Genomic DNA, 22,848 nt, shown 5'->3' with positions numbered 1-22,848 from the left:
GTTATATGAACGCCTCATTAACCATTCTTTAGAACTAGGCATCAGATAACCGATCCTAGCCTACCATCTGTGGCGACTGGTGTGTTATTATGTGTATTACATCTTAGGCAACTGTTCCAGAACCAATTGTGTAATTTACTTCAAAACGGTTAGTGGGATAACTGTGGTGGGAATTGCTGATCCCAAGTCAGTTCATAGTCATTAGAGTGTGGTGTCTGCTGAGCTCCGTGCCTCACCTCTTTCATCTCGGTGGCCTGCTGTGTGCGCAGTGTGTGCAGCTCCTGGGTAGCTGTGCGCAGGTCTCCCTCACAATGCAGGAGCTGACGCCACAGGTGCCGCTGACACTCCTCCGCACTTGCCGAGGGAGCCAGGCCGCCCTCCTGCAGACGCAGGGCAATCTGATCCAACTCCGACGGGACCTGAGCGCCATAACAAAACACAAACAAAATTATACGTCATAGTTATTTCCTTTTTTATAGGTGAGGCCATGTCGTACAATTTGGTGTGATTGAATGATTTAACGGCAAAGCAGTCAGTTTAACTGTAATGTGATCTCCTTTGTGACACATGGGAAGATGCGCAAAGAGACCCCTGCCAACGCTAAACACTGCCTAAAATAGAATTCAATACTGTAATTTGCAAGCCCCGTAACCTGAAACGGCTCATCATTCAACGATGAGACTACAAGGCTAAGACATTGTTCAACATGCTAGTTGGCAGAATGGCTCAAGAAACTGCCACAGAGCATCAGGTCTCATCCACCCCCACCTGTTGTTGTGTTCTAACAGAAAATATTACTGCCAAGTCAAAATTGTTCTGTTAGGCTAGTTGTGAGTTCACAATGACTAAACTGCAATGGAATTGAACTGTCAATTGAACTGTCAGTTGTTCTCATACTTTGCTATCACATAGGGCCCTATCTCTAGAGTACCCAAGAGGGCATACAGCCAGCCCTAGGGTTGAGGTATGGACGTCAGCTGGGCAATGTGAACTACAATCCCGACACTCTGTTTTTACATTTAGAAACGCTAATAAAACTTGCTTGAGATTCGGTTTTGGAAACCTTTGGAACTTAACTTTCATATCACAGAAAAATTATTATACAAAAACATAACTGTTCGTTTTTTTTATAGAATCCCACAGAGGTGTTTTGCATTGCACATTTACCTGAACTAATGTGAACTAATGGAAACTCGGGAGGGAACAACAACAAAAACGTTGTCTCGTGTAGCTGTATTACACAAAAAACCTTAGTGGAAATCTGTAAAAACAGCTAAGAGTGAGTGTATCTTTTGTATTTGTAAAGTAATTTTTGGATGATAATTAAGTTGTATTCAATCAAGGCTTGCAAAAGTGTATCGCAATCAAGGATTCGTGTTTCTAGATAGAGCATTTCACACTTGAATCCCTTCAGCTAATCAAAAGGAATGTGGATAAGGGCAAATAGGGCCCTGGGCTAGACTAAGAACTAGCTACTGAAGTTTAGCAACTAAAACATTTGCATTGCATGACATGCAGTTTTAAAATTAACATCTTATCAAGCTGGCTCACTTCATACATATGCCTATCTCGTTTAAATAAGCAAATTCAGGGTTGAGTTTACCTCATCATGATCCATGTCCATACACTAGCTAGATCCAAGGGAGTTGCATCTGCAAGTGATGAACTGTTTCCTTCAGTAAAAAGTTACCAAGTAGCAGGCTACATGGTATACTGTTGAACAGATTGTGGTTTGAAAGGCATGAGAACGATGGTTGCAAGCCAGTGAAATCCATAGACAGTAGTTTAGAACTTCCATCCCAAGTCAATCACCTGAAAAAGATGACAGGGCAACTATAAACAGAGCAAGGAATGAGCAAACGATTACAGCTAAGCAAGGCTTAGTCGAGACGATTATAGTTAGCTAGCTAACGTTAGCCCCCTAAAAACATATATTGAGGAGCTGTCATGATGGTCCAGCAGCAGCTACTACGTTAGTTGCTCTTGAGAAACCCAAGGTGGCATTCTACTGCCTTTATCCCTAGACTCGAGTTAACTAGCTAGCGTCTATGAATCGTCTAACGTTACTGACGTTACGTTAGCTACTACAGAGAACGAAACTCTGAAGTTTGCACTAATATCTGTCTGACTGATAACATTTCAGGGTGCAATGTCTCACAACAAGTAGGCTAACAACCTTAGTTAACTAGCTAGCTATAAAATAGAGGCAGTGCAACGTTAGCCAGCTGGAGTTGAATGAAATTCCTAATCCTGCCCAAAATGTCTGACAACGCCAGAGAGGAAAGACTTGCTAACGTTAGCAATCACAGAGAGTTAACGCTTGCTAACGTCAGCAAAACGAATGATCGCTGACTGCATGCATGCCAAAAAGTTATGAATTAATAGTTGTAGACACAACTGAGCGACTTCAAATCTTGGACGCTTGGCTCGATCAAACTTATTGCACCGCCACGTCCAGCACCAGGCAACACATACATACATGCATACATACATGCATACATACATGCATACATGCATACATACATGCATACATACATGCATACATACATACATGCATACATGCATACATACATACATGCATACATACATACATACATACATACATACATACATACATACATACATACATACATACATACATACATACATACATACATACATTCCTAGCTAGCTAGCTAGCTAGCGCCGAAGCCCAGGTGCAGCAGACACTCACTGGTGTATCCAGTAGCCAGCAGGGGTGGACAAGTTTGGTCGCTTCTACAAGCACCTAGGCAACGGAATATACCATTCAGGCGATACAGGGGATACATGGGGAAATCTATCTATTGTATGATGGGGAGAAATATGTGGCTCTTATCATTTTATGCAAAACAGGAAATGGTAACAATAAAACTATGTACAAAAAACTACGTTCTATACATGTAGTTGTTCTGTATCTATATAAACCTGAAAACACCAACATGTGGAATAGCAGGGCCAGAATGCACCCACATTTATTTCGGTCAGTACAGTAAATTCCTCTGAAAATGAATGCCTTATAACTGTATTTAGCCTTCTGTGTGTCATTTAATTGAATTGCTTTGTGGCATGATTTGCATTTCTATATCATTGTTGCCAGTCAACTTTGTAACTCACCACACGCCCATGAAAATTAACATAATGGTTTGTGTACTGTACAGCCGCATTTAGGCCTAGCACACTCCCACTCTAAAATAGTTTTTTTTAAATGTTCTTTTTTCTTATATATCTTTCTTTGGGAGTTAAAGATGGGGTGAGCATAAGTAGTGCACTATGATCATATAGACAGACACCAGATGTGGTTTTAACTCAAAGTGAAAGGTTTACAGTAGACAACTTTTCATGTGGCTTGCTGTTCTACCGCTCAAGGGTGGGTTTGGTTTGAGTCATTTTTAGATGGTGATTTTGGACTGAAGGGAGTCAGCAGAGCAAAGGGAGCTCTGTTCAACTAAAAGGAAATGGGCGTTTAGGGTTTCTTTTTTTTTAACTCTACAGCATTCCTCCTCCTTTCCTCCTCATGGAAACTTTGGAAATGGAGTGATTGAAAAAAATAAAGGGGGCGTGGCAAGAGAGGAAAGGAGAGGACCACCAGAGGGGAAACTTTTACAGAGAGGCTTGATTCAGAGGAGCGTGAAATACACAAACTAAGGTGCGTAGAGATTCTTCAATGATAATTCTGACTTTCTGGAGTACATTCACCAGAGAGGTTTGTTACATAAATGTTTTATAGGCCTACTTTTCAGATTCAGATTCAAGAAAAACATGTTCTTAAATCACCAGACTGAAGTAATCAGAGCATAACGCATGGAATTGAGAAAGCTTGTGACTTTAACCATTTTCTATTAATGTTTTGATTTCCATGCTAATTCTCATTCAACTCAACCATTACGTCACATCAAAGACCTTCATTCAGTTGTCAGATGGAATTGGTTTCATTTAATAGTATAATTTGACAATCACGATATACCCACCCCAAATTGGGCCCCTCCTAAAGATAGAGATCTATACAGACGTGTTCATCCTTCTACCCTTTTTGCTGGGCTAATTCATCATGTCCCCTGTGGTAAAATTATATTTTTATGTTTATAACTAGCATACCACTACAGAACTACTATATTATGACTATGTTCAATGTTTGCAGTGTTGTTGTAATAATGTGAGTATGATCTATTAACCTGGATTTGCTCGTTACAAGTTTAAATGTTATAAAGCTAATGTTAAAACCATTTGTTATCCCAGTCGCAAACGGTTTTCTCCTCCAAATTATGAAGCACTTATTCCCCTTTTCCATCATAGCAGAAGTTTGAGGTTACTTCAGTAAACAACTTGTCACAATTTTTATTTCAACCAGCCCCGCCCTCTCATTTAAATAGATGTTTATTACAGTGACACAGACCAGTCAAAGAGCAGTTTTAGAAATAGTTAAATAGCTCTCTGTTTTGTGGCCTTATGTAAGAGAGTATCCTGTATTTTCACAGCTCAGACTTTCCATTTGCGTTTGGGGTGACATTTATTCGAGCTCAGGAGCACACAGTGGTGGAAAAAGTACAAAATTGTCACAGTTGAGTAAAAGCAAAGATACCTTAATAGAAAATGACTCAAGTAAAAGTCACCCCAGTAAAATACTACTTGAGTAAAAGTCTAAAGGTAGCTGGTTTTAAATGTACTTAAGTACAGTAGTTGAAAACATTCTAAATTGTGATACCTGAGTAAAAGTAAATGCTATACATTAAATTCATTATGTTAAGCAAACCAGACTGCACAATTTTCTTGTTTTTATTATTTACAGACAGACAGGGGCACCATTCAATACTCAGACATAATTTACAAACGCAGTATTTGTATTTAGTGAGTCCACCAGATCAGAGGCAGTAGGGATGACAACACGTTATATTGATAGGTGTGTGAATTGGACCATATTGCTGTCCTGCCTGAGCATTCGAAATGTAATGTTGGTGTCAGAGAAAATGTATCAGATTAAAAAGTAGGCAATATTTTTTAGGAATGTAGTAGAGTAAAAAATATGAATAATAAAGGAAAAGTACAGATACCCCCAAAAACTTTACTTTAAAGTATTTTTACTTAAACACGTTACACCCCTGAAAGCATAACTATGTTATGAAGTGGATGTGGGGGTGGGGCAGTTATGTGAACCTGATGAAAAACATACATTTGCAAATATTACTTTATATTTAAAAATGTTTTTAAAGTTTTTTAATTTAACCTTCATTTAACTAGTCAAGTCAGTTAAGAACTAATTCTAGACCACATGTTTCTTTTTGCCATAATCAAAATATTGTTTTGGCTGCCCTCAAACCAATAAAAACACCAACCAAGCCAAAACTGAAACAGTAAATGTTGCCTATTATGTGTAAACCATCTGTGATTTCAGCCACATTTCAATCTCCATTTTCTGACAGGGACCCTGTTCAGATGGCGTACTTGCTGATGTTTGTGACCCTGCTGCATCTAATCACCTTGGCCATGCTCTTCATTGCCACCATGGAGAAGGTGAGAGCTCTACTTCACCAATATATATTTTCATTATTGTTAGTTAAGATGTAAATGTGTGATAAAAGTAGTTCAGCCTTTCTTAAAAAATAGGTGTTTACCATACAACACATTTACTTACTTACTGCCTCTCTTTCCCTCTTAGTCCTGGTGGGTATGGGATGGGATGGAGAACTCAGATCTATGGTATAACTGTAGATTTGACAATGACACTGGAACCTGGTTGTGTGCCTCCTCCAAGGAGACTGGTAAACATATTTTTTACCCCATGAAATCATTGAAATCTTCCCTTCTCTGACAGTTTGAGGTGCATATTGATACATCGTTCCTTGTTCTTCCTCAGAGTGGCTCCAATCAGTCCAGGTGTTGATGGTGCTGTCTGTGGTCTTCTCTTCGGTTTCCTTTCTGGTTTTCCTTGGGCAGCTCTTCACAATGTCCAAAGGGGGGCTATTCTACTTCACCGGGTTATGTCAAGTCTTTGCAGGTAATGAAGTGAAACAATGAACCATCTCTATCTGCCACTAGGACTGTTGTAGTTGTTTTTAAAATCATGTGGTCAGAAAAAGCGCATGGTCCTAACCACCAGTGCTAGATAATGTTTACAAACATTCACACGTGCTGTGAAAGACCAACGAGGTCCCCTTATGGTGAAATACTGCAGTCTCCAAATCCTTTCAGCCTACCTCTGAAAGATTTTTACGTGCTGTGTTACGGTTGTTTTAATATAGCAATTTGATGAAAGTCTAGTATAAGATTATTTCAACACTAGTATAGAGTGTCAGTTGTTACAGTCCAAGTCAACCGCTTTGCAATAACCAGAAGACGAACCATTAGCTTGTTCATGAGTACATGCCACGGTAGGCCTACGACAACATCAATAACAAATGCCTCTTCAGCAGAGCCCTCTTCAGTATGGAATCAATCAAATCATAGGGGTGCTTAACTTCCCCCTTAATTTCATTTTTTCTTTCCTTTATTTTAGACTTTTCTTGACACTATAAAATAAACAGTGATCCTAAATTGTGCATGGCGTTTCGTTGCCATGCGTGCGGACATCCAGGATATCATTTTAGTGACTTTTTCGTCCAAATTATCGTTTTCAGCTGGAAGCAAACTCGTACTGATGATTTATGCGAACTTGGAATAGACGCATGGCCGCGGGCAGATGTTTTGTGCTGGGGTGCTGTAATGTATGTATTTATTTATCAGGGGGTGCTGCAGCACCCTCAGCACCCCTACTTCCTGTGGCTATGAATAGGCAGATATCTTTATCCTGGTTCAGTCACCGATTGACAGCTCATCAGAACAGTCCATACTCAGGCTCTTTATACCTGATGGGAGGTGCCAATTCATCACTCTGATTGGTGTGGGCACATACTCACACCTGATGCTCCTTTTCATTGATTATGGGGAGGTAATGCACACAGAATAATTTAACTCCGAAACAGGCAGGGACAACAACATAACACAGTATACAGTAGAGTTATCTTGATGTGACTCATTTAAGAGGGTTACAGGAAAGAATAGAATAGATGCTTTATTGTCTATTGTTCAACAGACATGTGTCATTTTGCTGTCACAGTACACCCAGTGCTTGACTTGGGCAGGATCTCACTGGAGCTGAGTACTGGCACCTCAACTTTTCTACTGCTTGAGCTCCTGCGCCTCTTACAGAATATTAGCTACAAACTATTGTGGAGCTCCTGCACCTAAATATAAACAGTAACTCCACCCAAAATGAGTAGCGGCACCTATTTCAGTCCAAGTTAAGCAGTGAGTACACCCCTAATTAAGCTCTGGCTTTTGATTCTCTTAGGTCTCACTGCATTTGCGGCTGCTCTCATCTACACGTTGCACAACCAAGAGATCCTCCAGGACTCACGAAAGCTGACCGAGGGACATTTTGGCTACTGTTTCATACTGGCCTGGGTGTGTGTGCCGCTGCTACTCATCAGTGGAGTCATGTACATCCACCTACGTAAGAAAGAGTGACCATGGAATAGAGGTGAATACTGAGCACAAACAGAAAAGCATAGTTGTTGACATTGAGCTATAATAATATCAGAGGCGATGGAGCTCAACCACATGAGTACAGATCTGGGTCTGTTACTTTGTTGGCATTTAGAAGCAGCTATTTCTGGTCAATCCAAATATTGATTGGATCTGGGATAAAAGCGAATCTGGTGAAGCTTTTAAATATAGCATGTTTAGTAGCCTATAGAGCATCGGTATACAGTGCTACAGGCAATTATATATATTTTTCCTATTTCCAAAATATCTATGTCTGAAAAAGTCTGAAAGCTCCAAATCAGTATTTATTGTAAATCTGGGTGACTTATGAAGCCAATGATGACAACAGCCAAAGAAGTGTTCCTGATATATTGCAGAATCAAGCTTGTTTTGATTTGAAATGTATGTATATGAATAGGGAAATATATTTTTGTACTTGCAATATGTAGTCCTATCAGCTAGAGCTGCTCTAACTTTCCTAAATAAAACACATAGAATATGCGTTGAAGTTGTTTCTTATTATATTCTCTTTCATTTATTTGATTGAAATGCTCTTATTTTCAGTTTGCAGGACAAAACACGCCACGTACATCTTTTATATTTAATTCAGTAACAGTTACCAGTAGTGATCATATCCTGTTGTTTTTGTCCCAGAAATGATCTATCCACACATGAAGATAGCAGCAAGGTCACTATAGGTGAAGTTGTTTTCCTGGACCTAGGATAACAGATAACACTACACAATTCAACTCAATGGACTTATGTCAGGAAAGGATCAAAGACAGAGTTGAATCATTAGTGTGCATGCACGTCCACTCTAGACACTTGACATTCAATGTGCCAAAATGGCATAAGGGATGCAGATTGGATATAGAGTTACAGTAAAGACTTGATTTGATGTGGTGCCAGACATAGCATACATAAAAGATAAGTAGCGTTTTGTTTTTGAACATGTGCATGCTTTTCTCTTCTGCGAAAAACAACAGCTGATTCAAAGAGGGTGTGTCGGATTTCAAAATGCTTCCTCGATAGGGAGCCTCGAGATAAACGTGAGAATCCTCGGCCGAAGGAGGCTATCGAGGAGAGGAGAAAACTCCTCTGTTCGCTTCATAAACAAATTGACACTCCTATTATGGCGACCGCTTATCGTTTTCCGGGTAGGAGAGGAGGACGGAGGAGTCGCAGAGAGGACAGACTTTTTTCCAATTGAGAATCTCAGAGAGAGGAGAGAGAAAGGAAAAGAGGGGAAAGGGAGAGAAGGAGGGAGAAAAGATAGAGGAGTAGAGTGCTGTTCAGTCTATGCTCAGTCATAGAATGTTCTCTCCGCTACTGCAAGGCAAGTGGTACCGATGCACCAAGTCTGGAACCAACAGGACCCTGAACAGCTTGTACCCCACAGCATAAGACTGCTAAATAGTTAACCAAATAGCTACCCGGACTTTCTGCATTGACCTGTTTTGCACTAACTTTTCTTCTCTATTTTCTTTCTCTCTGCATTGTTGGGAAGGGTCCGTAAGTAAGCATTTCACTAGCATTTCACTGTTAGTCCACATCTGTTGTTTACGAAGCATGTGACAAATAACATTTGATGTAATTTAATTGAATATGTAATTGGCCCACAGAGTAGATCTTCAAATAATGACTCAAACTTCAAACAAAACACTATTATATTTCTATCACTTGTTTGAACATTTTCTGTTGACAACATCTTTGTCTACTGACACCCCTTCAAAGGTCTGAATACAGCTATCTACTGATCTTTCAACGCAAGCAAGCTGTCATACTTTGAACTGTTCAATGTACAAGCAATAAAACAATACATGGAAAACACTGGTCTCATAGTCTTTGGAACTTGTCTTGGAGTCATTGAAATTTAGGGGTAGACACAACAACAACAATAATAACAACAACAATGACAATAACAGCAACATGTGTCTTTCTTGCCAGGCTATGGCAGCCACCAGCAGTCCACCAGTGTGCTCCATCTGCCTGAAGATGTTCTCAGACCCAGTCACCACCACATGTGGCCACAGCTTCCGCTTGGCTTGTATCGGTAGATACTGGGGAAGTAGTGACCAGTACCGGTGTCCACTCTGTAATAAGAGATTCCAGAAAAGACATGAGGTAGATGTCAACACAACACTCAGAGACGTTGTTGAGAAATCTAAAGCTAGACATACTGCCCAATGTGAAGTCTTAACCTCGGCCCCAGCCACAGCTAGACATTGAGAAGAAGAGCCTGGCAGTGTTTTCACTGGATGGAATCTCATCACCCTGGTAACCCGTAACCACATATTCACTTGGAGCCTGACAAACCACTGGGGGAGTGGGGAGAAAAGTTGGTATGTACTGTGTGTGGATGATGGACACATGCATTAGTAAGGAACAAACCAATGAGACATCTCTTTGTAAATGTATTTTTGTTTCAGTTAAGAAAGTGAAGTCAGAAATGCAGCAGATGATCCAGGAGATAATGGAGAAGGTTAAAGAGGTCAAATGCTCAGTGGAGCTCAGCAAGATGAGTCAAAATTGACAAAACCCACAATGACTGCTATGTGTGACTTAGTTGACATGGCACCTACTACCACACCCTGTTTAAAGGCACTTAAATATTTTGTCTTGTCCACCCTCTGAATGGCACACCTACACAATCCATGTCTCAATTGTCTCAAGGCTTAAAAATCCTTCATTAACCCGTCTCCTCCCCTTCATCTAAACTGATTGAAGTGGATTTAACAAGTGACATCAATAAGGGATCATTTATTCACCTGGTCAGTCTATGTCATGGAAAGAGCAGGTGTCCTTAATGTTTTGTACACTCAGTGTACAAAAAAGTTCCCGTATAAGAATTAAAAACAAATGTTCAGTTTTGTCATAATCATCAGTGTCTTAAATGATACAAAATAAAACCTTATAATCCAAGTATTTGCACGTTCTGAGTGTAAACTTTATTCCACTATCACAAAAATACTTTTGGACAGCTGAAGCAAGCACATTTTTATTCAGGAAAATGTATTATTTATCTCTCTGATTAAAAGTTCAATATGTTTATACAGAACAAACGTTTAAATACGCGAATCTGTTTTTATTTGTTGGATGCCTATGTTTCTGTGCTGTTCTCTTTTTTAAACAAGCAAAGGTCGTCTCCATAGCAACTTGAAGCGTTCAGGAAACAAATTGTAAAACATGTTTTTCTCACCGGACAATAGCAGATAGGCTAAACTTGTATTTATTATATCATGAGCTCAATAACGAGGAGTAAATCTCATGTTTCGGTACTGACGTCAGCGATAAATCCACTTGCAAACCCAAAAGGAGCGAAAAAGCTATGTGAGCTTTGTCAAAACCTTGCGTACCTGCAATGCACCAAATGTCGAGTAACTTTCTACTGGTAAGTTTATGAAGTAACGTTAGTAGTCGACATACCTAGCTAGCATAGATAGGACTTAAATTACCATAAATAATTATTGCCATTGTTTTAATATGGCTCCACTTTTTTTGTTGTGTAACTAGTGGACTCCAGTAGTTAGCTACACAACAAGAACAACAACTTGCTACAGTAGTTAAAAGTTTCTGACTTTAAGTTTTATGAAAAATACATCTCACCAGTTTCAATACTAGGTGGCAGTGTTTAGCTAGCTACAAACGTATTACTAGATTGTCAGATAACACTAAAAGCAGACTTATGTTTGCCTCAGTCAAAATGTGGTACTGGAAACAGTTGGAAAGCAAGTTAGCTTAGCAAGTTAGCTATTTTTAAGAGAATAATGTCAAGTGAATTATGCCTAAGCCCTATCATGTGGTCTCTGAAAGAGTGCACCCTTATGTAATAGCAAGTCCTACTGAATTTCTAGTTTGATATGCTACATTTAAAAGCACATTCCTTAATTCGTTCTTCATCCAAACAGCCTCGCCACTTGGTTTGCTGTATTTGCTGAATTTGTCACTTTTGGGAGAGCTACGTTTCTTACTAATACAGTACCTTCAGAAAGTATTCACACCTCTTGACTTTTTCCCCAAGAAATTGTGTTACAGCCTGAATTTAAAATGAATTAAATAGCGATTTTTTTTAGGTCACATTGTTACACACAATATCCCATAATGTCAAAGCGGTCTTCAGTTTTTTTATTTCGTTTTTTTTTTTAACAAATTAATACAAAATGAAAAGCTGAAATGTCTTGAGTCAATAAGGATGGAATCCCTTTGTTATGGCAGGTGTAAAAATGTGCTTAACAAGTCACATAATAAGTTGCATCGACTCACTCTGTGCAATAATAGTGTTTTAACATGATTTTTGAATGACCTCTACCTCATCTCTGTACCCCACACATACAATTATCTGTAAGGTCCCTCAGTCGAGCAGTGATTACAAAGACCAGGGAGGTTTTCCAATGCCTCCCAAAGAAGTGCACCTATTGGTAGATGGGTAAAAAAACAAAAATAGACATTGAATATCCCTTTGAGCATGGTGAAGTTATTAATTAGTCTTTGGATGGTGTATCAATACACCCAGTCATTACAAAGATACAGGCGTTCTTCCTAACTCAGTTGGCAGAGAGGAAGGAAACTGCTCAGGGATTTCACTGTGAGACCAATGGTGAATTTAAAATAGTTACAGAGTTTGTCTGTGATAGGAGAAAACTGAGGATGGATCAACAACCTTGTAGTTACTCCACAGCACTAACCTAATTGACAGAGGGAAAATAAGGAAGCCTGTACACAATAAAAATATTCCAAAACATGTATCTTGTTTGCAATAAGGCACTAAAGTAAAACTTTAAAAAATGTGGCAAAGATATTAAGTTCGTCTTGAATACAAAGGTCTATGTTTGGTACAGGTGTGACCTGGGTGTCCTGACTCTCTGTGGTCACTAATGACCCCATGGCATTTATCGTAAGAGTAGTGGTATTAACCCCAGTGTCTTGGCTAAATTCCCAATCTTGTACTCATACCATCATGGCCACCTAATCATCCCCAGGTTCCAATTGGCTCATTCCTCTCCCCTGTAACTATTCCCCAGGTCGTTGCTGTAAATGAGAATTTGTTCTCAGCAACTTACCTGTTAAAATAAGGGTTAAATAAATCTAATTAAATTCCCAGTGGCCGGGTTAGGTTTTGACTTAAATATACTTCACAGTCTATGGCAAGACTTGAAAATGGTTATGTAGAAATGATCAATAATCAATTTGACTGTACAATCCAGGTGTGCAAGGCTCTTAAAAACATATCCAGAAAGACAGCTGTAATTGCTGCCAAATGTTATTCTAACATGTATTGACTCAGGGGTGTGAATACTTATATAAATGAGATATTTCATTTTCAATATATTTCTAAAAACATGTTTTCATGTCATTATGTCATTGTCATTATGGGGTATTGTGTGTAGATAGGTGAGACATTAATATTTTGTATAATTTTTTTTATTTAGGCTGTAACACAACAAAATGTGCAATAAGTCAAGGGGTATGAATACTTTCTGAAAGCACTATACATAATATGGCCTAGTGCTTGGTGACAGCCTTCCACTAGGCCTAAGCTTTAAGGGATGAGACACTAAATCCATTCCCTCTGAGGGAGCTTAAAAGTGTGTTATATCCCTGGCTCTATTCCCCCTGCTGCATCTCTTCTTTTAAAATGCATTTCTCTCACCCTGCAAGTATTCTCCAAAACAAGAGAAAAACTAGCCTACTTCTGGGGCCAGCTGTCTGCCTACGTCCCGATTTAATACACGTCTCCGTGCCAAGGGGCTGCATAAACATTGCCATGCTGCGGAGCAACAGCTACAATCCCAACTAGCCAAACACACCATACATTATGGTCTACAGACTCAGAGTTAGGGACCTTCAATGAATGAGAAAGTACAGGTCTGTGTCCTTAGGATCCCCTTGACTCTTGTGTGAGTGCATAGTAAGTGCATGCACATTTCAGCCCTTGTGAGCCAGCCCATATGCTGTGTTATTGCCATGACGTGACTGATACTCCAGACCAGTAAAAACACATTGGAATGTTCAAGCACCGCAGAAAGAAAACATGAGGAAACTCAGACAGTTCCAACGCATTGGGAAAATAGCAAGATGCATGAAATTATAAACCTGTTATTTAATGGCATACAATTTAGGATACCTTTAGGGGAATTGAAAGATGTTGCACATGGAAGGATTCAAATCATAGCTTAGGCCTATGCCTTCTTATTAAACTGTTAGAGAAGGCAATGTGACTTATGCAGGCAGACTGATGTCTTATCTAGTCTAGTGTCCTTTAAAATGTTTCTGTAGACAGATCTGCGCATTACATGCCAATGCATACAGGTACAGCTATAATGTCTTCAAAACAAAGTTCCTGAAAACAAGAAATGCCATTTGGTGAAAGTAAGTACTGTGAGAAACCACATTGCTCACATCCAGTCCTGTGTGATTCGCACAGCGGGGTCAGCTAGGACAAAGGGAAGGGAGCCCATTTTGGAGATTGGAATGCAGCCCATGTCTCTTTTTTCTTTTTTTCAGTGACAAGGAACACCAGCAGGCTGACTGGGTAGGAATCCATGAGAAGATCTGCCAGCTGCTCATCCCCATCCGCACCGCAACGCCCTTCCACAGCCTGCAGGCGGACAGAGACCACCACCGTGCCCAGATACTGCACAGACAAGTGAGGATCAGACACTCACCAGGGTCTCATTCATTAGGGCACACCAAAGCGAAACGTTTTTTTTTTTTTTAAGGAAAACAAAAACCATCGATTCTTATGGACAAGTCCAGTTAGGGAGGCTCTTTCAGTCCTTTTCTACTGTTTGTTGTCTAATGAATATGAACCTGAATAGAGATAGCTGAACCTCAAATCAATGTTTTGTCAGACATTTGCATACCTAAAGAGTTATTTGAGTACAAGATGATTTCATGCCATCTGTTAAATAAGAGCCTATACAAAATTTTTGAAATCTGTAGCCCTCAATCGCAAATGATGTCTGTAGAAATGTCTGATAACTTTGATTTTGTGCGGAAACAACCTACTGAAATGCATGCCCTGTACTGTAACTGTAATGTCTTTTCCTGGTGTAACCTCTGTTTAGGAGGAGCTGATTGAGATCTCCAGGGCTGTGGCTCAGAAGAAGCTGTTTGAAGGGAAGTATCAGGAGTCACTGCCTGCCGCCCAGCTCTCCCTGCGCTGTGCTATGGACGTCTACGGCCCCAGTGCTGTCCAGCTGGTCCCTGCATACCTCCTGCTGGCGGAGGCAAACGTGGGTGAGTCACAAGATGGAGGAAACTCCCCATGAGCTGGCAGTTTTACCAAAGAACCACAGGAAGGCAGAGACCAAACCAATTCAAATGCAGCTATGAGATACTATTGTGTTTACATTATTCGTGCAAGGGTAGTAGTGGATACATTAGATTTTAGAGAACCTGCACTGTGTCTTCAGTCCATTTTCAGCATTGTGTTGAACTCAAATCATTGCTGATCTGTGTCGAACTCTTTGTTGAAACACTGTGATCCGTTCCTTTCGGGCCGAATCTTACTTGGGAACCGTGCAATTTCATTTCGCTGCACCCGCAATAACATCTGTTAAACACGTGTATGTGACCAATCAAATTTGATTTGATTTGAATTCCCTCTCAAATCTCCCATTTACGCGAAAGTCAGAGATATGCACGTGGATCTCAAGCTAGTGTTCAGCATTCACAGTCAATAGTCCTGCCCTGTAGATTCATGATTTGATGTTGAGATTTAGATGTTTACCTCTGATCTGTAGGCCCATAGTTCTGTGCTGTTTAAGTTTAGTTTTGACCTGGATGTGACTCTTGACCCTGCTACATGACTCTGACCTGTAGAGTGACCAATGCCACTGAACTGTAGACTGTTGTTGTGTTGCGTATGACCCATTCCTCTGCTCCCCTCCCCCCAGGTCTGGGCAGTCTGGCCCAGGCAGAGGGGTACCTGTCTCAGGCCGAGTGGACGGTGATGAAGACGCCCGAGTGTAGCCAGATCGTCCGCCACCAGCTGCACCGCAACCTGGGTCGCCTCTACACCGCCACGGAAAACCTGGAGGGAGCGCTATTGCACTTTGCCAACGACGTGAGTGTCAAAGCTTATCAGTGGTCAAATCTACCAGTGCTTCAAAACCACAGATTTACTATGGCAGTCGAACTATAGGGGTGCATTTCAATTGTATAAAGTGGCTTCCTCTCTTTGTTTCTTTTGGTGAAAAGATGGGATTTAGTGGGTCTACTTCATATTTACTAATTTCAGGGTTAGGGAGTAACGGATTACATGTAACATATTACAAAAAAAACGAACTGAAATCCGTTACATTACCAGCAAAAATATTGTAATCAGATTATAGATACTTTTGAAAAACTAGATGATAACTTGACAACTTTCTGTTTTATCAATGACACTCAAATCAGCATTGAAAAAAGGCACAAGTTTAAGTTTGTTCCACCTGAGTGAACAAACTTAAACCACAAGTCAGAGACCACTATGATGACACACCAAGTGTGTTTTATGGATCGTGGGAAAAGAGCAGGAATAGGCTTTTGTAGGCTACAGTCCAAGTATATCTTCCAAGGTGCAACTGCTGTCTGCATCCAAAGATTATCCAGTTTAAATAAACATTTGGAGGTAAGGACGACAGCAGTGGTGTAGCCTACGGGCGATACTGATATCAGTTATTATTGATATCTACATAGCGCATTGATGTGAATCACACTGCTGGCAGAACTTAGCGATTTCCGCTAGATGGGCCAGCGACAAAGCCAGAATTGGCTATGTAAAAATGTATGAAAACCAACATTTGCTTTTTGGTCTTAATTTAAGGTTAGGTTAGGCATTAGGGTTAGCAGTGTGGTCAAGGTTAGGGGTAAGGTTAGGGTTCAGTTTAAAATCTGATTTTCTGACTTTGTGGCTGTGCCAGCTAGTAACCACTGTGCAGAGCTGCCTCCAGAACAAGGTTAATGTCGAAAAACAGAACCTGCACCTCTTAAAGGTCCAATGCAGCCATTTTTATCTCAATATCAACTACTTTCTGGGTAACAATTAAGTACTTTACTGTAATTGTTATCAGTTAAAATTGTTTAAAAAAATTTATAACAATTTGTGTTCAGCAAGGACGGTCTGGGAGTGGCCTGAGTGGAGACGGGAAAACTGAAAGCTAGCTGTTATTGGCAGTCTTTATTATTGATCTATTAACTAATTTAGCAGCTGGTGATGTCACCAGGCAGGCCAGAAATCCATCCCACCAAAACAGGCTGACATTTCAGGTAGTCTTTTTAAATTGCTTTTACACCAAAAGGGCATTATCATCATTTTCACAATTTCACAGTATTATTTCAAACTCATAGTGTGGAAGTATATATAAAACACAGGAAATCTAGTTTTTGACTGCACTGGACCTTTAAGGGGAAAGTAATCTAAATGTAACTGAAAGTAAACAGATTGAATTACTGAGTTTGTGTAATCCAAAAGTTGTTACAGATTACAATTTTGGACAGGTAACTAGTAACTGTAATGGATTACATTTAGAAAGTAACATACCCAACCCTAAAAATCTGAAAACGCAATGATCGCAGTGCAGATTATAAGGAGTTTTACAATATTGTTTTTAACCAATCAGGGCCTGTATTCACAAAGCGTCTCAGAGTAGAAGTGCTGGCTAACCTGATCCTAGATCAGCACTCCTACTCTGAGACGCTTGATACATATGCTCTTTTGCATGTCCAAAATGTTAGCTCCGTGTTCACTGAAGGTTGCTATCCCCATGCCAAACATAAGTACCAGTGGAGAATCTCAGGAATTATGAATGCACTTTGACTACCTATTTGAATAGCGGTATAATATGCTGCAATATTCCACATCTGAACCTGTGTCTTTGGTTTTCAGGTGTACTATGCCAGTGAGGAGTATGGCTTGGATAACATTGTCACTTGTGGTGGCTACTTTCTGATGGCCAATGTCTTTATCAAGCAAGAAAAGATGGATATTGCCAGTTCCTTATACACTGAGGTAAAATTTAAATAAGTGCCTGACAGTAATAAGTGCCTGACTGTAGTGTTATCGTGATTATATTACTGGTCTAGTAGCATTAAAACAGCAAATGCGTCCATGAAAACATAGTGTTTTGGTGTGTTAGTTTGCCTGACTACTTTTTTGTGTCTGACTTTACAGGTAGCAAGTACATGGCACTCTCACCTCACCAAACTTTTGGAGACTCATACTCCAGGATCCATGATGCTGGAGCACTCTTTTGGTGGGTACAGCTTCATATCGAATAGATACCAAGCACTGCTGAGAAATATGTATACATTCTTTGGTGGTGCGCATATGTGTAGTGCATCAACAGGTTTATGTCTTGACAAATCATTCAAACCAAGACTAAATTAAAATGGAAACTTGATCAGATAATGGCTCCCGAGTGGCGCAGCGGTCTAAAGCACTGCATCTCAGTGCTAGAGCTGTCACTACAGGCCCTGGTTCGATTCCAGGCTGTATCACAACTGGCCGTGATTGAGAGTCCAATAGGGCGGCGCACAATTGGCCCAGCATCGTCCGGGTTTGGCCGGGGTAGGCCGTCATTGTAAATAAGCATTTGTTTTTAACTGACTTGCCTAGTTAAATTTAGGTAAATAAAAAATAAATGAAGATTATGACGCTGTTGAATTAGCCTCAGCTCCTTCAGTCAAAGTCCATACCAAGAACCATTGTGAACAGATTGATGGTAGATGATAATAAATTGTTGACACACAGAGATACATTAAATTAAATTGGTCTATTTAATTCTGTGGGCTCACTAACAGCCACATGCTGCAGCCAATCACACACTTAATAAACAACACAACTGCCAGCTCTAAGTGGCTTGATGACATCAGTAGGCATCATCATCTCCACCAGCCCAACAGCATTTGGCTTCATTCGTGGATCACTGAAAATAAGGTCAGTGGCGCTAAATTTAGCATCTTACCCTGACGTGCTATCCTAGAGCTAAACCCCAGCTTTAAATCGACAGTGCTGGGGGCTGACTAAGACCATTCATGACACATCTCTGGCTGTCGCAGCATCCGACACCGCCTCTCTGCTGCTGCCCTGCCCTAGTCACGATGCTAAGCTTGTTAGCGGCAATGCAATTCCCCAGGATTTTCAGGCGAGCCACCACTGCAGAGAATGAGCTTGCTGTTAGCTCACACCGGTCAGTTTCTGCTGGGATGTGTCTTCTCTTCTATTATGAGCATTCTGGCACAGGATGGCTGTTATGCGCGCCCCAGGTTGGGTGCTACTGTAGGCTACATCTACTCATTGGTGGTGGATGAAGTAGGTTGACCCTGCCACGGCCACCCCAAACACATAAACAATGTAAAGCGCTTTATACAAAACCAATCCGTGTGTGTGTGTGTGTGTGTGTGTGTGTGTGTGTGTGTGTGTGTGTGTGTGTGTGTGTGTGTGTGTGTGTGTGTGTGTGTGTGTGTGTGTGTGTGTGTGTGTGTGTGTGTGTGTGTGCGTTTTCAAATGATCCCCATGCCCATAAAGCCCCTGCCTAATGGGACAACCACATAGCAGGCTTAACTTGCCCAGCCATAAATTGTCCGTCTTTCACTTAAACAATGGGAATGAATCAGGAAGATCTGTTTTAGGCTATGCCTACTGGAATTCCTTACAGTTTGGTTGTTGTCAGTGAAATATAAAGTCCCCCCACCACCCCAAATCTTCCATTTACATACATGATTTGTGTGAGAGTCTATTGGAAATAAATGAAATTCTTCTATAGGCATGACAGATAATGAAAAAGCAGGAAACCTATATTTCAGTTAGTATTCAGTGGTCACAGTCAATAATTCTGCCCTGAAAACTCATGATGTTGAGACCCTTACCGCTGATCTGTAGGCCCATAGTTCTGTGCGGTTTAGGTTTAGTTTTGACCTGGAAGTGAATTCATTAGCATAAATGTGTGTGTGTTTTGTATTGATCTCCATGCAGATGAAGCTCAGCAGGCGGAAGCGGACCAGATGCTAAGGGCCATGCTGAAGGTTCAGGAGAGTAGCCCCAAGCAGGCTACGGCCCAGAACACCCTAGTGGCCCACTCTCTGGCCATGCTGTGGTTCCTAGGAGGATCCCCAGGCAAGGTGAGGTGTTATGATGACCAGTGATCTGGTGGTTACTGGTGACACCCTGATACATTTCCCTCCACCGTGTGCTTCCCATGGAGCGCTGTCTAGAGACAGGATTAGTTTCTAATTGGTAAAGCTTTAAAGATTATTACTCTGGCGGGATTTAGTGGGACTCGATGCGACTGGCCTTATACTCTAACTGCCCTCCTCGGGCTTCTGGCCAGGCAACTTCTCTCTGATCTCACAAGTATGCTGGTGCTTAGTGGGGGATTTTGGGAGTGTTATCCAGGGATGTAGCTAGTATGCATATCTATGAGAAAGGAGAAAGGTCATGCAAATGGAGAGAATGATTTGCCAGGAGAAGTTTAATAGTTGACCTCGTGAAGGTCACTCAATCCCATTGATCAACGAATTACCCAAGGAGGGAGTCTCTGAGTTTAATGCATCAGAAAGGGAGTCAGGGGGGATAAGGTATTTATAGTTATGGCAGCGTTTCCCAAACTTGGTCCTGGGGACCCCAAGGGGTGTACGTTTTGGTTGATTATTTGAATCAGCTGAGTAGTGCTAGCTGATATAAATGATCAAAGCTTGATGATTAGTTTATTATTTGAATCAGCTGAGTAGTGCCAGCTGATATAAATGATCAAAGCTTGATGATTAGTTTATTATTTGAATTAGCTGAGTAGTGCCAGCTGATACAAATGATCAGAGCTTGATGATTAGTTTATTATTTGAATTAGCTGAGTAGTGCCAGCTGATACAAATGATCAGAGCTTGATGATTAGTTTATTATTTGAATTAGCTGAGTAGTGCCAGCTGATACAAATGATCAAAGCTTGATGATTAGTTTATTATTTGAATCTGCTGAGTAGTGCCAGCTGATACAAATGATCAAAGCTTGATGATTTGTTTATTATTTGAATCTGCTGAGTAATGCTAGGGCAAAAATCTAAACGTGCACCACTTGGGGTCCTGAGGAATGAGTTTGGAAAAACCCTGAGTTATGGTCTTTAGTTCAATAGGACACAATGTCTTGGCGAGAGTAAATAACACACAAACCCTGAACGTCTCCCACTGTCCCATGTCTGCTTCGATCTCTCCAGTCCCTCCCTCGCTGTTGTTGCAGGGATCAGGAGCAGCAGCTCTCGTCACATGACAACAAAGATAGCAAGAGGAGTTGTCTAAAGGACATGCAGTAGAGATCTGGAGCAGGCTATGATTGATCGACCTTCAATGGGGGTTGAATGAAGCTCAGCTTGGCTAGCCATTACAGTGCATCTTAATGACAGTTGCTTGTCACCTATACCTCATCTGCACTGATCTGAAAAGGAAAGTGGGAGAAGCCAGAGAGGAGACTTGGTTTTAAATGCTATGTTCTTTCAGATCAGTGTGGTTGAAGGAGAAATATGAGGACAGGAAGCCACTATTAGAGATGACTGAAATTCACCTATAGTCTGGCTAGGCATGACAGACAATGAAAAAGCAGGAAAACCAAGGACACATTTTTCATTCAATACCATATTTCAGTAGTGGTGTATAAACATATCTATTTTCCCTATTGTCCGTAATAACTGGAAAAAGTTAGATTCCCTTTACTGTTGGATGCTTCCAGAATTAGGCATGTGTGTAAACTGGCTGCATTGGTATGGATGAAGATACTGAATAAGCCTTACTGTGGCAGGTTTTATTGAATCTATCCAAAATACTGACTGCACTTAATTTCCATTGCTACATTTGTCAATAAACAAAACATTTTTAGATATTGCCTGAATCATTTCAGTTCAATACCTTTCATCATGGTGCATTAACATCAGAAGATTTGTATGTATTTTGTCTGGTTTGTAAAACGTCCCAGGCAGTGTCTCAGTAGTTCCAAATACTTTTCTTTCCTCGTCTTCATTCCTTCATAGCCGCTGATAGATCAAAGGACTGGATATGTTTTCAACTGTCCTTTCAGATCAGTGAGCATGGTGCTAAGGAAGCTTTTAGAGACTGTTGGGGCAAAGCCCAGTTTTACAGTGATACATATTACGTATATAAATGAATATACTGTTTTATACACACAACAGGCAGTGGGTGCAATGGCTTTACTGTGTGTGTGTGTGTGTGTTTGTGTGTGTTGTCAGGCACTGGAGTTTGGCAGGAAGGCCCTGCAGTCCAGCCAGCTGGTCCCAGACCATAGCCTGACAGAGCCCATCCAGAGCCTGCTGCAGCTGGCAGCAGAGAGAGGCCCACACCTTACCATCGCAAGCTGACTGCCCGTTTGCCTGACCGCCTGTCTTCTTGACTGCTTGTCCATCCACCTGCCGGCTACCTCCTCAACTCAACACAAAAGAAGCACGCTCTATACATGAAAAAATGGGCCATAGTAGAATCATTACAGAATAAAAGATGTTGTGACTTTCCATGGTAACTTCTGATAGGATTTGACTGAACAGTAAGGATGTGTCATACCGGTATGTGTGTTTTTGAGTTGAGAATACAAAAGACCCATGATGCAGACATGTTGGGAGAGGTACATTTCAGATGTGACGTTCAGGCTCATATATGTCCACACTTGAGACATCTTCTATTCCCATTTGTGGGTATTAAGTATGCAATTACACTGTTGCCGTGTAGTTTCTAAATAAATACCAGGTAACTGGCGGTCTGTCAAAATTAGCGTCACCCCGTTTTCATTAATAAGATAATACTGACATCTCATTGTACGTAAGTGAAACTTTACTTGAATAGTGACAGAACACATGTCTGTTTTGAATAATGACTCATTTTATTTGAATAAAAAAAAGAGGTGTGTCTTTACATAATTTTTGCATTAGTAAATATATCAGCTACAACCAAATTTAGGATCCATTTTTGCCATGCTGTCAAAATGGTTCACATAATAATGATAAGAGTAATGATTGACCCTATTTCTTCACACAAAATTCTTGCATGACTCGAGCCTGCAGATGCATGGCATTAGTGGTCCAAAACGTCATCATTTATATATGTTTTTAATATTTCATCATACACAGATGGTTTGAAGGTGACATTTCTTGTGTTATGGATTATATTGAATTTGTATTTGAACCCACAAAGTTTAATCAAATCATGAAAAAAAATAGGGCATATCAGTAGCAGTTTATTGATCAACTAAATATATCAATCAATATTGTAAACCTTAGAGCAAATTCAGGTTATTTTCTGAAAACAATGGATGGATGAAAGCACCCTAAG

General features: G+C 40.5%; 3 protein-coding genes across 6 annotated transcripts in view; 2 read left to right on the top strand and 1 right to left on the bottom strand.

Annotated features, from left to right (window-relative positions):
• Nucleotides 1-2,740, bottom strand: part of ccdc30 (coiled-coil domain containing 30) — a 32,634-nt gene extending 29,894 nt beyond the window's left edge. For all 3 annotated transcript variants that reach the window (XM_071371703.1, XM_071371704.1, XM_071371705.1), the window contains exons 1-3: nucleotides 2,660-2,740; nucleotides 1,604-1,812; nucleotides 237-419 (exon numbers count right to left, since the gene is read on the bottom strand). In XM_071371703.1, the coding sequence (XP_071227804.1) occupies nucleotides 237-419; nucleotides 1,604-1,624 (204 nt within the window). In that variant the 5' untranslated portion in view covers nucleotides 1,625-1,812; nucleotides 2,660-2,740. The remainder of the gene's footprint in view (nucleotides 1-236; nucleotides 420-1,603; nucleotides 1,813-2,659) is intronic.
• A 797-nt stretch (nucleotides 2,741-3,537) lies between these two features.
• On the top strand, nucleotides 3,538-8,040 carry emp3b (epithelial membrane protein 3b (MAM blood group)). 2 transcript variants are annotated; one of them, XM_071371670.1, is made up of 5 exons: nucleotides 3,538-3,667; nucleotides 5,439-5,529; nucleotides 5,675-5,777; nucleotides 5,873-6,013; nucleotides 7,346-8,040. In XM_071371670.1, exons 2-5 carry the CDS (start codon nucleotides 5,452-5,454, stop codon nucleotides 7,519-7,521), a joined length of 498 nt encoding a protein of 165 aa, XP_071227771.1. In that variant the 5' UTR covers nucleotides 3,538-3,667; nucleotides 5,439-5,451; the 3' UTR covers nucleotides 7,522-8,040. The 2 variants fall into 2 exon arrangements, with proteins under 2 accessions (XP_071227771.1, XP_071227772.1); XM_071371671.1 differs by having other exon boundaries at nucleotides 3,626-3,724.
• A 2,634-nt stretch (nucleotides 8,041-10,674) lies between these two features.
• On the top strand, nucleotides 10,675-22,287 carry zmynd12 (zinc finger, MYND-type containing 12). Its single transcript, XM_071371668.1, has 8 exons — nucleotides 10,675-10,930; nucleotides 14,044-14,185; nucleotides 14,607-14,778; nucleotides 15,438-15,607; nucleotides 17,411-17,533; nucleotides 17,696-17,777; nucleotides 19,499-19,644; nucleotides 21,756-22,287. The coding sequence occupies exons 1-8, from the start codon at nucleotides 10,779-10,781 to the stop codon at nucleotides 21,882-21,884; spliced, it is 1,116 nt and encodes a 371-aa protein (XP_071227769.1). The 5' UTR covers nucleotides 10,675-10,778; the 3' UTR covers nucleotides 21,885-22,287.
• The last annotated feature ends 561 nt before the right edge of the window (nucleotides 22,288-22,848 follow it).

The sequence above is a fragment of the Salvelinus alpinus genome, chromosome 28, assembly GCF_045679555.1.
Source record: "Salvelinus alpinus chromosome 28, SLU_Salpinus.1, whole genome shotgun sequence".
NCBI classification, from domain to species: domain Eukaryota; kingdom Metazoa; phylum Chordata; class Actinopteri; order Salmoniformes; family Salmonidae; genus Salvelinus; species Salvelinus alpinus.
The sequence above is the reverse complement of the archived record's forward strand: the minus strand, read 5'-3'. Positions and strand labels throughout refer to the sequence as shown.